The 12,328-nt window shown below is 35.3% G+C and overlaps 1 protein-coding gene across 2 annotated transcripts in view; it reads left to right on the top strand.

Annotated features, from left to right (window-relative positions):
• RPS6KA3 (ribosomal protein S6 kinase, 90kDa, polypeptide 3) overlaps positions 1 to 8,357 on the top strand; it is a 64,514-nt gene extending 56,157 nt beyond the window's left edge. For both annotated transcript variants that reach the window (XM_009706980.1, XM_009706981.1), the window contains 5 exons: positions 2,481 to 2,642; positions 2,834 to 2,910; positions 4,024 to 4,141; positions 6,321 to 6,461; positions 7,644 to 8,357. In XM_009706980.1, the coding sequence (XP_009705282.1) occupies positions 2,481 to 2,642; positions 2,834 to 2,910; positions 4,024 to 4,141; positions 6,321 to 6,461; positions 7,644 to 7,766 (621 nt within the window). In that variant the 3' untranslated portion in view covers positions 7,767 to 8,357. The remainder of the gene's footprint in view (positions 1 to 2,480; positions 2,643 to 2,833; positions 2,911 to 4,023; positions 4,142 to 6,320; positions 6,462 to 7,643) is intronic.
• The last annotated feature ends 3,971 nt before the right edge of the window (positions 8,358 to 12,328 follow it).

Below are 12,328 nucleotides of genomic sequence, written 5' to 3' on the forward strand. Positions count from 1 at the left end.
ATCTTATTCTGTGATTCATCACTTTCTTCAATCACTTGCTCACATGTGGGTTTTTATTTGAGCCTGTGTGCATGGGACTAGAATCCCTGGCTGGCAGCATCCATGGGAATTATGAATACACCTCGATACTTTCTGTATGGAAATATAAGTAATAGAATAACACAAATCATAACTTGGTTCCTTCTTACCGCATGTGGCCAAAATAGGCCCAGTGCCCTTGCATCAAGGACAGACTCTGAAGTTTGACAGACTCTGAATGTGTGTGCAGTCTCTGCAACCCTTCCCAGAAGGACTTTCCTCATGGACATTCATAGGATAGTTTTGAACTGAAAAATTAGCTAAGCAAGGAATGAAATCTTCCTCTTTGGGGTAAGCAGTACTTCCAACTCTCACTCAAATCATTCTAAAAGTATTAGGGCCGGCATACAGCAATTAACAGTTGGCACAATAGACATCATAAAAAGTATAAACGAGAAGTATCATGTCATTTTGGAGCAGAATACTTCTGCATGCTGGTAGATGATTGAGACTGCTGATCAAAAACACAGTCCTAAGAAATAAAGAACTGAAACATCCTGCATATTATTTTGCTCTCTTCTGTTGCTCTAAAATAAAATGTTATTCCTGTGCAAAATATCAATATAATCCGACATGTTTTTAAAATTCACCTTTGATAAAACAGCTTAATACAGGAAGGTATTTTATTTATTCTTTGACATAAACATTGATTGCTTAGAAATTAACGTTTGGATTTGAACTGGACTGTTAGACTTACTCTTCCTCCCACTTGAGAATTGCTTCCCCTTCTTCCAAACAAAAAAAAGTACAACTCAAGCACACTGGTTCTAGAAACAGTCTGCCAAATCCCCAGCTCAGTGCTGCTTCTGTTGCTCACCTCTTCCTTTCTCTACCCTTTTTAGGATCCATTTAAAAAAAAAACCAAAACAAAACAAACACCAACTAGAATAAAACTGGGGGTTTTTTTCTTCTGCCTCTTGGAGCAGTAAAGGATGTTTCATTCATTACTTAGAGAAAAAGGATTCTAATCCATCTAAACACTAAAAAATGAGGGCTATCAGGAGCCGGTTCTGTCATACACTGACGTCTCAAACCAGGATGTTCCCCTTTAACATCTAGTGTTCCAAAACAGATTCTTTAATATCATTTGTGTATTTCAGCTTATAAGGTGCTTATTTCCATAATTTCAAGGTTTTTGGGGTTTTTTGTTTGTTTGTTGTTTTTTTTTTTAATATGAGAATTTCAAATTATTGGCATGCTGAAAAAGCCTCTACTAGACTTACTGCATTAAATGGCTTTACAGTCTGCAGACCTTCTTTAGTCTTTTACTTCTTGGTCTTGTATTACTTACTTTCCTGAGACACTGCTAGCTTTCTGGAAGAGTGTGTAGAGGTTCTGATTCTGCACATCACTTACTTGCAGGAGTTTTGGGGAATCTTCTCATTCTAATGTGATTACTTTCTTGAAATATTTCACCACAATCTCTTCCATTGAAATTTAACCATGAAACATTGTGTTTAATATTAATCAAATAGACAGGACAATCAGGAAGATAAAGGCCTTCATACCAGGTCTATTTAAATATTTGAAAGAGGACAATTACATCCGCTCTACTGTCTTACAGCAGTATATACCCTTTTTTTACAGAGAGCAAAGATTCTAGAAGCTTTAGACTAATTTGTCTTTGTGACTAAAATATAACAGGTCATCTGATTTCGAAGACTGTCCTTGCATATTCCAGGTTTTATTAAGGATTGTTATAACAATCAAATAAGATCAGATTCATTCTGCCAGAACTTTGGCAGCTTCTACAGTTTTTGTCAAGCATTTTACATCACAAGCCCCTACAAAACAGCCACTTGGGAACCAGTACAGGCTTTTTTTGACATGCCAGTCCATTAGGAGAATACCTCTTTGATATTTTGTGGGTTTTGGCAGACCTGTATTAAAATTCCTCCTTAATCAGACCTTAAATGTTTGCACTGAGATTAATTCAGATTATCTGAATTAAGAGAATGGAATATAGAGGGTTACTCCAGCAGTAACTAGCATGTGGTTATGTAGCACGGTGGCACATCAGCAGCTTTGGACATCTGTGACTCCAAAAGATATTACTAGCTAAAGGTTCTGATTTAAAAAGCCTTGTAGGTATGCATGTTAAAATAGCAAATACATATATTCACATATTAGAACAAGACATCTGTATGGAACTGTCTGTACAAATAAATTAGGGGAGAGTGGGATATCTGGAAGGGGCTTTATAGTTAGAGTTTCCAAGTTAGAATTGTGATGGTCTCAACACCACTGAGCATCAGAATACTGCAGCTGATGTTAGAAGCTGGAAATCTGGAAACTGATTGCTTATGGGAAATGTGAAATTAAGTAGCAGAATTGATAATTATAATATAAAGCCTTTTGTATGTCTAGCTTATCATATTTAGTGGTTTGTTTTATTGTTTTAGGTTGTCCATAGAGACCTGAAGCCTAGCAATATTCTTTATGTTGATGAATCTGGTAATCCAGAATCAATTCGAATTTGTGATTTTGGCTTTGCAAAACAACTACGAGCAGAAAATGGTCTTCTGATGACTCCATGTTACACAGCAAATTTTGTTGCACCAGAGGTAAATACCAGGATAGCTTATATCCCTTGATTTATTTGGGGATTTTTTTTGCTAGTTAGATATTTGTTTCATTCTTGTAACAAGTGAAATCACTTTGTAAACACTAAAAATTTGAAATCTCACTATTTTTATGGCATAATCAAAAGCATTTCTAAGCATTTTTCTTCAGAAAAAATATTTGTCTCCCTCAGGTTTTAAAGAGGCAAGGTTATGATGCTGCATGTGACATATGGAGCCTTGGTGTTCTACTTTATACCATGCTTACTGGGTAAGGATAATTTTAGTTTGCTTTGTTGTAGAATAGCAAACCAATATAAACAAAAAGAATAATAAATGTAGGCCCACTTTGAAGATGTTTCTATTGAGGCACTGATTAATCTCAACTTTGGCTTTAGTGGGGGTAGAATATACTTTGCCTTTAGTAGAATCCAGTTTTGCAAGGACTGATGTGGAAAAATTCTTGGCTTCTCACGTCTCATCTATTTTAGGTGTTTAATTTCTGCTTTATGATGATTTATAAGTAAGAATTGATTGTTTCATGTGAAAATGAGCTGATTAAGCAGCATGTATGTTGAAGGAAATACATGTTGCAAATATAATTGCAATGCATTGAAGCCTGATTGTGTGCAAAATTCAGCCACAGGACAGTTTGAAGTGATGCAGTTAGGATAGGATTAGGATTTAGTGATGCAGTTAGGATTTATATATGCAACAGAAATTAATTGCATAAAAGATGATGAATAATAAATTCAACTATAGTTCCACAAATTCAAAAGATAGTTGCTAATGCACCTGCTAAATAGATTATCTTTTTATGCTGGATTATTCAGATTGCCACTTTGGTTAAGAGTTAACATCATCAGAGACATTTGGTATTTTAAAAACAAATAAGTGACAAACATATCTGGTTTTAAATATATCACTTTTTTGGTTGTGGATATTCTGGTAGCAGCAAGAATGCTTATAGTGAAGCAAGGAAAATTGCTGCACCTTCCTTCCTCTAATATCAAAACAGCATTTATTCTTTTTCAGACTTATCATAAAGTCTTCACGTTCAATTTTATAACAGCTTGTTTTATTACTTCACTAAAATATGAAGGCTTAGGGAATACTTTGTAATTCAGGAACCACCAGTACTTAGACTGCTATAGGAAAAATCCGGTTTTCAGACCCAATATAGAGGGAATACATACAGTAAGAACAGATCTGTAGTCAGTGCCGTGCATTTTCATGTGTTAAGAATCATTTCTTTTTACAGCTATTTGACTATCTGTTGCCTATAATTATGTTGAACTCACTGAATATTAAGATCAGATTTATAATAACTATTGAAGTCCAGGTTGTGGAAGTTAATTAACATTGACGTTGTTTGGTTAAATAGCTACACTCCTTTTGCAAATGGTCCTGATGATACCCCAGAGGAGATTTTGGCCCGAATAGGTAGTGGAAAGTTCTCTCTCAGCGGTGGTTATTGGAATACCGTTTCAGATACAGCTAAGGCAAGTATATTTGCTTTGTCCTTTGGGGGGTGAGAAATTAATTGCAATGTAGCATGTTGCTTATAATGTGTATGTTATATCATATATGATTGGGTAAGTTCCAGTCATTGTTATTTTATAATACTGATCTCATCCCTTATGTGCCTATAAGTTTCTTCTTTATCATCCTTTCATGTTTCAATAGTCACTTGCATGTAGGAAGAAAAAACAGGTATGCCTTATACTGTAGTAGTTAACAACTGTCCTTAGAAATATAGTGTATTTTATCACTATTCACACACGTGCAATCATGCATGATGAGAAATGCTGTAATAAAACTTATGTAGAAGCCTGACATTCAAAAAAATCATACAGATAGTCTAAATCAGGATAATGAAAATATTACAATAATTACCATATGGTCCACTGATTCAGACTAGAAAAAAAAAATAGTTTTTCACATTTTTCTATTTGGGTCAGTTCTTCAGAGTTACACAAGACAGTTTATCCCATACTCTTTCATTAGGATTTGAGCAGTTTATTCTTTTAAATACTTTAAGAACTTTTGGTCCTTAAGGACGTCATATCTACTTAAAAACAAACAAACAAACAAACAAAAAGACCCAAAACCCACTGAAGTATTATCCTTTCTTTTTACTGCATTAGTACAAAGTAAAAATTTTAGTCAACTTTTTTAGAAGTATATTTTTTACAGCAAATAGACTCTAAGCTTAAGTTGGCAATATCCTTTATGCCCCTTCTGTGTAGCTACAGTAGAGTGCTAAAGTTTTCCAAAAACATCATTTACATATGTTGTGCTCTTTCTTGCTAACTGATTTGTTGATGTGTTTTCTAATGTGCTGTTCTCGTAACTCAACCATTTTCCCACAAATCATGTCATTCACTTGACTGACAAATCAACTTGTTAAAATAACATGTTTACACTAATCTGGTAATATCAGGTTTTTCTTCCTTCAGTGCCGTTCTGTTCAGTTGTATTTGGGAGTCTAGAATGAACAAAAACCTGTCAGCTATGAAAAAAACTTTAGATTCCTTTCTAATACTATCTTTATGTTCAAATTCTTAATTTCAATTACAAAACAAAGTTTTATATGAAAATGTCCAGTATTGCTAATGTAACTTAAATTATCGTAAATCCAGCTGTAGTCAACTAAATGTGCTTCTCCACAGGTAACTGCTTAATTTAGAAATGTTATTTATGCTTTACTGACCGACTGACATGTAAAGTCATCTACAAAATATTATGCTGCTGTATAAATTTGTTTTCATCATCTTTGAGTGTTGTATATAATTCTCACTACCATAATTTGAAAAAGATAAAATAGAAGCTCAAAAGATGGTAGAAAAGGATGTACCACAATGAAGCTGAAAATCTTTTCAGGTGTTCAGAGCCGCTTCCATGTAAAGAGAGTAAATACAATATGGTGTTTCATCTCAGCAGAGTTGACTGACATGACAGACAAAAGAGATCACTTCACCAATCGTACAAAGGAAATATTGACTCCTTTTTTCTCATATGACAATTTTATTAGGGAAATTAGAATAATTCAATTAATATATTCTGCAGAAGTTAAAAACCAAACAAAATTAAATACCTGTTCATGTAGTTCACAACTTAATTGTGAAACAACTGTGAAAGGTGTTTGAGAAGGGGGGAAAAACAAAAATACAAGCAGCAAAATTAATTCAGAGGGGATGAGGTAAAAATCAGTAAGGGTACATTTATGGCCAACAGGAGTACTAAAATTCAACCTTCAACTTGCACAGTTGTTGAAAGATTGTTAGACACTGGGGAAACATGCAAAGGGAAGGATCATCTCTTATTTTCTCAATTGTTCATTTCTCAATACTCATTTCCTACAGATCTGCTATTTGTCATTGTTTAAAAAAAGAAACAACTGGTATAGTGGGGTCTCTACTCTAGCCCAATGTGCATATTTTTATGTTTGTGTGTTTTGCCCAACTTAATTGGATACTTTCCTGTTGTGTTACCAAACATCCATTAAGTCATACAGTTAAAAGATAAAGTATTAGCATTGCTGGACAGTTTTTTGGCTGTTTCAAACTGACATTATGAACATATTTTTATACCATTAAAATCTTGAGTTTTGAACTGTACTCTGTTTTAAAGCTGAAGTTTTACTGTTATTTGCATTGACTCTTTGTATGTTATTGACAGGACCTTGTTTCAAAAATGCTCCATGTTGACCCACATCAAAGATTGACTGCAGCCCAAGTTCTTAGTCACCCCTGGATAGTTCACTGTGACCAGTTGCCTCAATACCAGCTGAACAGGCAGGATGCTCCCCATTTAGTGAAGGTAGGTAGATATTGCTTAAACTTGCCGTTTAGCCAAAATTAGTGTAAACAAAAGAATTTTTTTTTTAAAAAATAAGTTACTGTGGAATGTGTTTCCTCTAAATACTATTTAAAAGCTGTTATAACTGGGAGTTGCACTAAGACATAATAACTTGTAATATGGAATCAGGTTTCGTAAGAACCAAGTCATGGAGAATAAATCTAATACATTTGAAGACGACTTTCATTTTCCTAGGTTTGAAATTTATTGGACTGACTTACACTGAGAGGTTTAACTTCCTTAAGAAACCAGCATAGAAGAAATCATCCTTGTGATAGTGAAAATATTGTCAGGTGACTACAGGAGAGATGAAAAATAGTTTAGCTAATTTTACAGTTTCAGAGGAGGTTAATCATTAGTGGCTAAATGAAAACAGTATGCTTCATGATCATAGTATAAGCTAAAAAGAAGTCAAAAAGGCAATGTTAATTAATATGATATCATACTGTTCTGCATTCTGTCTGAAACACAATCTGGTTTTGACCCTGATAAACTTTTTCATTTTGAACAAGCAGAGAGAAATCAAAAATAATTGAATTCTGCTTCTCTGTATTCCACCCTGCTTTCAGTCCTACATCCAAGAATCTCTGTCGTGCAACATAAAAAGAGATCTGAGGAATATAATTAACTCTCTCTCTGAGTCAGCTGTTAGAAATTTCTAGCATCCAAAAACACAAGTGGAAAGAGGGGCAACAACATGGCTCACAACCTTCTAACATTTTTTTTTTAAAAATAAATCTTCATGCACTGAATAATGTGGGCAATTTTAAAATACATTGAAAACTGAAATGGTTATATAAGTGATAAGCAGAGACAGCCCACCGATGGAGTTTCATTCCCCAACTATTTCACAAAGCATGGAGAGAGAACTTAATTTAGCAATCTGGGTTTGGTTTTTCAAGCAAGGTAAAATTGCTTTAGATTGATCTGAAAACTATTTACTACCCTAAAAAACACTTCAAACACTGCTGGTATTTGAGTAATGCAGTGGTATGTTTGTGTTTGGTAGATGAAAGTAGACTGGAAGTTAAAACTTGTTCAGAATCACTGGCACTTAGCACTGTGGGATCTCTAGTGTGTGCATCAGTCACAACATACTCTTCCTGATTTTTTTTTTTTTTTTTTTCCCCCTCTGCCCCACAGGGTGCAATGGCAGCAACTTACTCTGCTTTGAATCGTAATCAGTCACCGGTTTTGGAGCCAGTTGGCCGTTCTACTCTTGCTCAGAGGAGAGGTATAAAAAAAATTACCTCAACAGCCCTGTGAAGTGACCTCAACCAGATATTTGGTACCATGGCATAAGATGATAGCACAAATCATGGCGACAGGTAGCACATATCTGACAGATACCTGCAAGCACACTCTGTCCCAGCTGGTACCTATAATGCTGCTGCTCCTGCTGCTGCTACTGCTTTCATCTATTCTCGCTTTAAACTGTTGATGGCAAGTTACTGATCTTACTGGAGCTTCAAGTGGAGTGACAAGTGGAAACACAATGAATGCAATCATGTTCACGATTGAATAAACCAGAAGAATTAAGAATGCCTCCTCTGTCAAAAATACACTGAATAAAGCACTCTGCACCACATAGCATTATTTTTATAAGGATTATTTTTTGTCCCCTAAGATATTCTTTGTTACAGGTAGAGATGGACAGTTTATGTTAAGCACTTAGCTTAAAAAAATCTGTTTATATTAGCACTATATACTTTGTGCCATCCAACATTTTGTATGTTTTTGTAAACAGTTCACAAGCAGTACATTTCTGTGCTGTTTTCTTTGATGTATACATGACTTGTTTTACTTAGATATTATTAATCATTATGACAATTAAGTCTGATTAAACAGATCACCTGGATTAATCAGTATTGTTGGACAGCTCTAAAAGAAGCCTGACTGTTAAACAGCTATTGAATGTAATACTATGAATATGTATTTCTCCTTGCCTATGTCTTTTCTACATTTCCGTGTTTTTGACGCTGCATGTCATGTTATGAAAATCAGGATACTGTTTATAGTATTCAAAATTTAAACAGTGGATCTCTCACCACACTATATATACAATAGGTAATACAACCCAGAGAAAAGATAACTTGCTCCATATCTCACTCTGTCTTTTGTTCCCCCTCCCCTCCCTTTTATTCTCTCCCATCTAATCTCTGGACTCAGGAATCATTGCTAAATACTTTCTGATAGAGGACATTTCTATATTGTTTATTCTTATAATCCATTGTTAATATCTTTATTCTGTGACTTTTGTTTAAGCTGCAAAGGATTTGTTCAGTGAATGTTGGCATTGTAAGAAGAAAGGCAGCATTGAAGATAAAGCAAAACATATTATCATGATGGATCTAATGTTCTGTCAGTTATTTTCTGATAATTTTAACTGACAGCCAAAGCAAAATGGGAGAAGAGTCATTCAGATCTGCATGGGGTTAGAAAAAGGTCATTATAATTTACCATGAAAATTGTATTGTCCCAGTCAGGTAAAACAAAGCTGTTCAGAGTGAGTGTTCTCTCTTTTCCCCAGATGGAACCAAGTTTGTGATGAGGGTGAAAGACTCATTGACACCACAGATCTGCTCTAAATGAATGTGAGAGTGTTCCTTCTGCCACAAGTTTTTCTGAGTTCCTTGGGGAAGCTTCCTTTGTTAGACTTGCAAAGGATCCCACTTTTATTGCCCTTAAAAATCTATTAAAGATTTAATCCATCATATAATTGCTAAGGAATTGGTTTTATGAACAAGGATTCTTAAATTACCAAAGATCTCAGAAATTGGAACACACAGCTCTTCCAAGCAATTAGCATTTTTCCCTTACTTGGTGCTCTAGCATTGAAGTTTCCTTTGGCTCTACAGATGCATCTACCCTTCCTTCAAGAAATATCTTTAACTAGAGGCCAAAAAAGGTCATTTTAATTTTTCTTTGACAGTGTCTGCAGTTCCAGGGGAATTTAGTAAAACTTTACCTTTCAGAAAACGTGTTTTCAGCTCTGTGAGCGATTGCAAGTCAGGCTTGTCAGAATCTAGAAACTGCACCTTCTGGAGTGGCTTTTAAATGTGTCAATTGGAAGATTGTCATATCTAGTCAACAAACAAGACTTAAAACTGATATTGTTGAAATAAAGGGTACTTACTAGTATGTCAATAATAGCATTTCAGTTCAGGAAGGAATTTCTTGTGTGTTCTCAGCGTGTATATGTAGGTACCTGGCAAAGAACAGAGCAAAAGGAGGAAGTGTTAAGCTCCTTCACTATTGGCAATATCCATGTTAAAATAATGTAAACGTACTTTCAGTAATTTTATTTTAGCCGTATTTTGTGGCCCTCAGCCTCACTGGTCATTAGCCAAATAGGGAGGCAAAGTTAACTCCTACTTTTTATGTATCTACGTTCTCAAGTAATTTAGTCTAGACTTTACAGATGTTGCTACTATGTCAGGTATATAGCAACATAGGATAAAACAGGGCAGTTTAGCACATGCTAACTCAAATGTGTTGAAGTCTAGATAAGTTACTTTCTAAACCAAGGTATAAAGGGCCTGTCTATGCAGGAGGTGTATTTCATAGGCTAGACTTATATGGTTTTATGTACCTTACCTCCTGTTTTGGATCTGTGTTCACAACTTTCACATTTATTTATATGTTTTCTAGCTGCAGTTGTCAGAAGCTATAAAGAAAGCCACATAATGCTTTTTTGAATCCCAGCACCTTTCTATTAGAATGTCAGTATATGTGACACACTGTGTAAATTCATTGTGGGTCTGCTTCTTGGTCTGCAAAGTGTAGCAAGTGACTCTGGAATATAGAGTCATAAAGGATAAAAAAGGAAAACTGCAGATACCAGTGAATTTTCTATATGTAGGCCATGGTTTATTTTCTTTAGTGTGAAATTACCACTTATGGTGCTTGACAGCATGAGAGAACAGAGGAAAGAGGGTAGTTGCAACACTCATTAAATGCCATCTGTATCCAGTAAGGGCAAAGTTCTTTACTCATAATTACTGTAACGTTGAATGAAACTTCTAAGGTGTTTTTCAAAAGAATATTTAAAACTTTTTTCTAAAGAGACAAGGGCATAAGAAAATAGATTTACGTGTCTGGGAGTTTTTCGTGTGTGTTTTGCTTTTGTATATGTGGTGTACCAATTAAAGCTGTGCTTTTCTATTATTGGAAGGAAAGGATTCAAAGTATGCTGGTCCTTAGTAAGCAGCAATGTTTAATAGATGAATTTTCACTTATGAAAATGATGTAAATGATTAGCTTTATCTTGATACTCTTGACCTAATCAAAGGGAAGTTGTACTTATGAGGGATGTAATTATTTTGCAGCCGGGGGGGGGCGGTCTACTTAAAATGTTTTTAAAAAATTACAAAATCACAGATAAAGTATTTTTCTACAATTCTATACAATCATACTTTATACTAGTTTTCTCAGCATGGCATGTAAGTGAGTCTAAGGTACTGTTCCAGGAAATCAGTGGTATTGTACCTTGTTCTAGACCTTTACAATAGCATCTGTTAGATGCTTGGCACTGCTGTCACAGAACTGAAATGCTAGTAAAAAAAAGAAAACTGTACTGAATACTTTAAATGATTGTTTTATTCAGAGTCTGATCTAGGAAATGTTCCAATCATGATATTAATGTGTAATTAGAACTGTTCCAGATGTAACTATGAGCAGTTCTGGAAAGGTATCATTGCTTGTACTCCTGTCTAATGGCAGGTTTTGTAGTCTTCAAAAGAAATTGAAATTTCTACTATGAATAAACTTTCAAACATCTTTAAGTGCTTTTTTGGTTAATCATTTGTTCTGCCCAGTTATAAAAGTTGTTTGTTTATCACTAACACTGAACTACATTTGCAGCATACCAAGTGCATTTCCCACCACAATGAGTTTTTAATATGCAAGTGTTTGTCAGTTAAAATGTCACTAAATTACAGCATATTTCATCAGTTCACTATTAGTAAGGCAAATAGGGACCTGAAGGAAAAACACTTGTATTCAGTAGATACTATAGATCCAATACACAGCAAAACCAAAGTGCATGAATATTGTATTTTAATACCCTGTAAGGACTCCAGTCACCTGTAAAGTACAACATAAAGGCAGGCTGCTAAATAATACTGCATTGCTCTGGACATCGTAAATACAGGCATATTTGATAAGTAACGAACCTTTAAAACATTTGGAAAATGAGATTGTGTAAGTACTCCACAAACAAAATGCCCACGTTTCAGCAGCTCACACAACTTGGAAGCCTTGCAACCTGGAAAATAGGGAAGATTTTTAAAAGTTTGCATAGACTACATAAAATTACAGTAATTGTGATACAGAATATATGAGGAACGTAACCAGAGGTCTTGCTAATTGTACTAAGATACAAGAGGACATGAAGAGAGGCTTGGTTAACAGGCAGAACAAAGCGCAACAGAAATCAAGGGGGAGGAGAGAGGGCAGCGTTATCTCCTAAGTGAAATTCACACCTTGGATCTGAGGTGTGTGTCGATGGAGCCCAGTGCAACACAAGGTTTTATCCTGTCTGTCTAAAACTATTTTAAAATTAATTTTCGGGTAACCTGGATAATCTCTAGACCTTGATAAGCTCTGGAAAGGAAGAAAAGGGGTCGACATACTACCTTGCCTTACTTCAGACTTTCCCACATTCATACCCTCCTATTTGTAACCGTTTATCCCCTTGCGTTTGTAACAACGTTTTCCCTCCCCGAGAGGTGCGAGGTTTTCCCCCAGCATCGGTGGGTATGCGCTGCTCGCTCCTCTGGGGAGAGCTGCGAGGCCTCTTTTCCTTAAAATCCACCCCAAAAAGCCCT

The sequence above is a fragment of the Cariama cristata genome, unplaced genomic scaffold, assembly GCF_000690535.1.
Source record: "Cariama cristata isolate BGI_N322 unplaced genomic scaffold, ASM69053v1 scaffold7509, whole genome shotgun sequence".
NCBI classification, from domain to species: domain Eukaryota; kingdom Metazoa; phylum Chordata; class Aves; order Cariamiformes; family Cariamidae; genus Cariama; species Cariama cristata.